The sequence below is a fragment of the Equus quagga genome, unplaced genomic scaffold (genome assembly GCF_021613505.1).
Source record: "Equus quagga isolate Etosha38 unplaced genomic scaffold, UCLA_HA_Equagga_1.0 148_RagTag, whole genome shotgun sequence".
NCBI lineage: Eukaryota > Metazoa > Chordata > Mammalia > Perissodactyla > Equidae > Equus > Equus quagga.
The window spans coordinates 1-2,975 of record NW_025796778.1 but is presented as its reverse complement, the minus strand read 5'-3'; the positions used below and the strand labels follow the sequence as shown (position 1 = coordinate 2,975).

The following is a 2,975-nucleotide window of genomic DNA, read 5'->3' as shown; positions in this document are numbered from 1 at the left end:
GCCTATTATGCCTAGCAGCTCTGACAGGCAAATGTGAAATTCGCTTGAATAAACAGCAAGAGGATCTGTTTGGGGTCTTCCTAATGAAAAATAAAAAAATTAAAAAAGTGTTTAGCCATACACAGTTCCAGTTAAGATGCAGTGTCTCCTGCATCCAGCTCTCTTTGGCCAGTGTCTTTTGTGTTATCAAGTTATCTTTCCAAGCAAGAGATAGATGATCTGGCCTTTAAATTGCTTGCAGGGTAGGAGCTCAAACTTATTTAGCTTTTTCAGAGTTGAAACTTTCTTTTTTTAATAATAGCAAGGAATTCTGCAGGTAGATTTCATCTGGTTGTTTTGTACAAGTTAACTAGTAGTTTCAACGAGTATAGTGTGAATGGATCACTTTAATATGCTTTGCTAACTGTTGGATGTATATTTTTCATTGCTGGTTTCTATAAGTTTATTAAATGTTAGCCTATATAAGAATTTCTCAGGATTTAACTTCAGGTTCTGCTTATTTGCTGTGAATTTTCTGCAAATTCTTCATGCTCAGATTATTTATGATGTCAAATGAGAAAAATCATCTTCCTGCAGTTTTGATGCCAAATATTTCTTTGGAAAGCTACCATGTAATTTCATCTCTGCTTGAACATGTTGATTTTTAGGGAGCTGAAAATTGCTTGGAAGGCCTTATATTTGTAATCACAGGAGTGCTGGAGTCCATTGAACGAGATGAGGCCAAGTCTCTAATTGAGCGTTATGGGGGAAAAGTAACAGGAAATGTTAGCAAGAAAACAAACTACCTTGTCATGGGTCGTGATAGTGGACAGTCCAAGAGTGATAAGGTGGGTATTGCTTTGTTCTCAACACAGTGAAATAGCCTCCTTGCTTTGGCAGGCTCTTGATGTGACCATTTGTAGTAATACCCTTTACACAGAGTTAAGTGAAGAAAAAAATGGAGAAGTCATTTCTTCCCTACATCATTCCTATTCCACAGAAGTGTTGTTGGCTTTGACGCCAGGATTTTGGTTTTTGCGTTGAAGGCACAGTTCCTGTTTACTTGATTTTCTTAGTGTAGTATCCTGATTTGAATCTTTTTTTGAAGATAGAAGCAAATGCAGTTTTCTTTTTCTTCTAGTTCTAAGTATTCCTACGTATGCCACTGTAGACTCCATCTTAAGTTTTTTTAATTGGAAACTCTTTTTATTGGAAGGTCTGTCAGGTAGGATTGTGTTTAGCTCCAAGTAACAGAATACCTGCCTAACTGTGGTTTTGACGAATAGCTATTTTTCCTTACTTAGCAAGAATTCCAGAGGTAGGCAGTTGCTGGGGGGATGCTCACTAAGGTAGCTAGGCTAGTTCCCTCCTCCACCTCTGTCATCCTTATTGTGTTAGCTTTAGTCTTCACGCATGTTGCCTTGTGTTGCAAGTTAGCCGCAGCTCTAGGCATTCAAGGCAGGAAAAAGGGAGCAGTGGCAAGATGTCATACTAGGTGTGACTGCCCTTAGAAGAGTTCTCCCGGAAACACCTCTTGTAGAATTCCACTTAAGTCCCAGTAGCCACAGCTGTCATATGGCCATTCAGAGCTATAAGGGAGGTTGGGGAGGATGAGGACTTTTCTCATTGCTTTAGGCCAATCATAATCTACCACTTGGAGATGGACACATTGGAGTTTTGTTAGCAGGGCAGGAGGTGGGGGGGAAATGTCTGCCAGACGAGTCAATCCTGGGAGACGGCGTGAAGAGTTGGACTTAGGCCCTAGTGGCTTTGCGCTTTCTAGGGTAGTGGGAAACCCACCATCCTTAGGAGTTGTATCTGTCATTTTCTTTCTTTTTAATGCTACTTTCTTATGAATATGGTTTTAAAAATAATCTAATGTTATCTAATTTACAAATATGGTTTTTCACCTTCTAACAGGTCCTAGAATCATATATATTTTTACAGAAAGTAATAGTTAGGATGCGGTTTTAATGATTTGCATTGTAATAATAGGCAGCAGCCTTGGGGACAAAAATTATTGATGAAGATGGCCTATTGAATCTCATTCGAACTATGCCAGGCAAGAAGTCCAAGTATGAGATAGCACTTGAAGCCGAGGTTTGTATAAAATGAACTTGATTTTTAAAATTTATTTATTTATTTTAAAATTTTTAAGTTTTTTATTGAGTTAATGATAGGTTACAATCTTGTGAAATTTGAGTTGTACATTATTGTCTGTCAGTCGTGTTGTAGGTGCACCACTTCACCCTTTGTGCCCACCCCCCAGCCCCCCTTTCCCCTGGTAGCCACTAATCTGTTCTCTTTGTCTACATTTTTAAATTCCTCATATGAGTGGAGTCATACAGAGATTGTCCTTCTCTATCTGGCTTATTTCACTTAACATAATTCCTTCAAGGTCCATCCATGTCGTTACAAATGGAATGATTTTGTTCTTTTTTATGGCTGAGAAGTATTACATTGTGTATATATACCACATCTTCTTTATCCAGTCATCTGTTGATGGGCGCTTAGGTTGCTTCCATGTCTTGGCTATTGTAAATAATGCTGCACTGAGCATTGGGGGGCATGGGACTTTTGGAATTGCTGACTTCAAGCTCTTTGGATAGATACCCAGTAGTGGGATGGCTGGATCGAATGGTAGTTCTATTTTTAATTTTTTGAGGAATCTCCATACTGTTTTCCATAGTAGCTGCACCCGTTTGCATTCCCACCAGCAGTGTATGAGGGTTCCTTTTTCTCCACAACCTCTCCAACATTTGTTACTATCAGTTTTAGTTATTTTTGTCATTCTAATGGGTGTAAGGTGATATCTTAGTGTAGTTTTGATGTGTATTTCCCTGATGATCAGCGATGATGAGCATCTTTTCATGTGCCTCTTGGCCATCCGTATATCTTCTTTGGAGAAATGTCTGTTTATGTCTCTTGCCCATTTTTTGATCGGGTTGTTTGATTTTTTGTTGTTGAGTTGTGTGAGTTCTTTATATATATGGATA

General features: G+C 38.7%; 1 protein-coding gene across 1 annotated transcript; it reads left to right on the top strand.

Annotated features, from left to right (window-relative positions):
* Positions 1 to 647: 647 nt before the first annotated feature.
* Positions 648 to 2,079, top strand: LOC124233011 (replication factor C subunit 1-like; the record flags this gene model as incomplete). The annotated part of the gene is made up of 2 exons (XM_046650005.1): positions 648 to 827; positions 1,975 to 2,079. Coding segments are annotated over 2 exons (285 nt in total), but the record flags the coding sequence as incomplete, so codon positions are not given.
* Between the last annotated feature and the right edge of the window lie 896 nt (positions 2,080 to 2,975).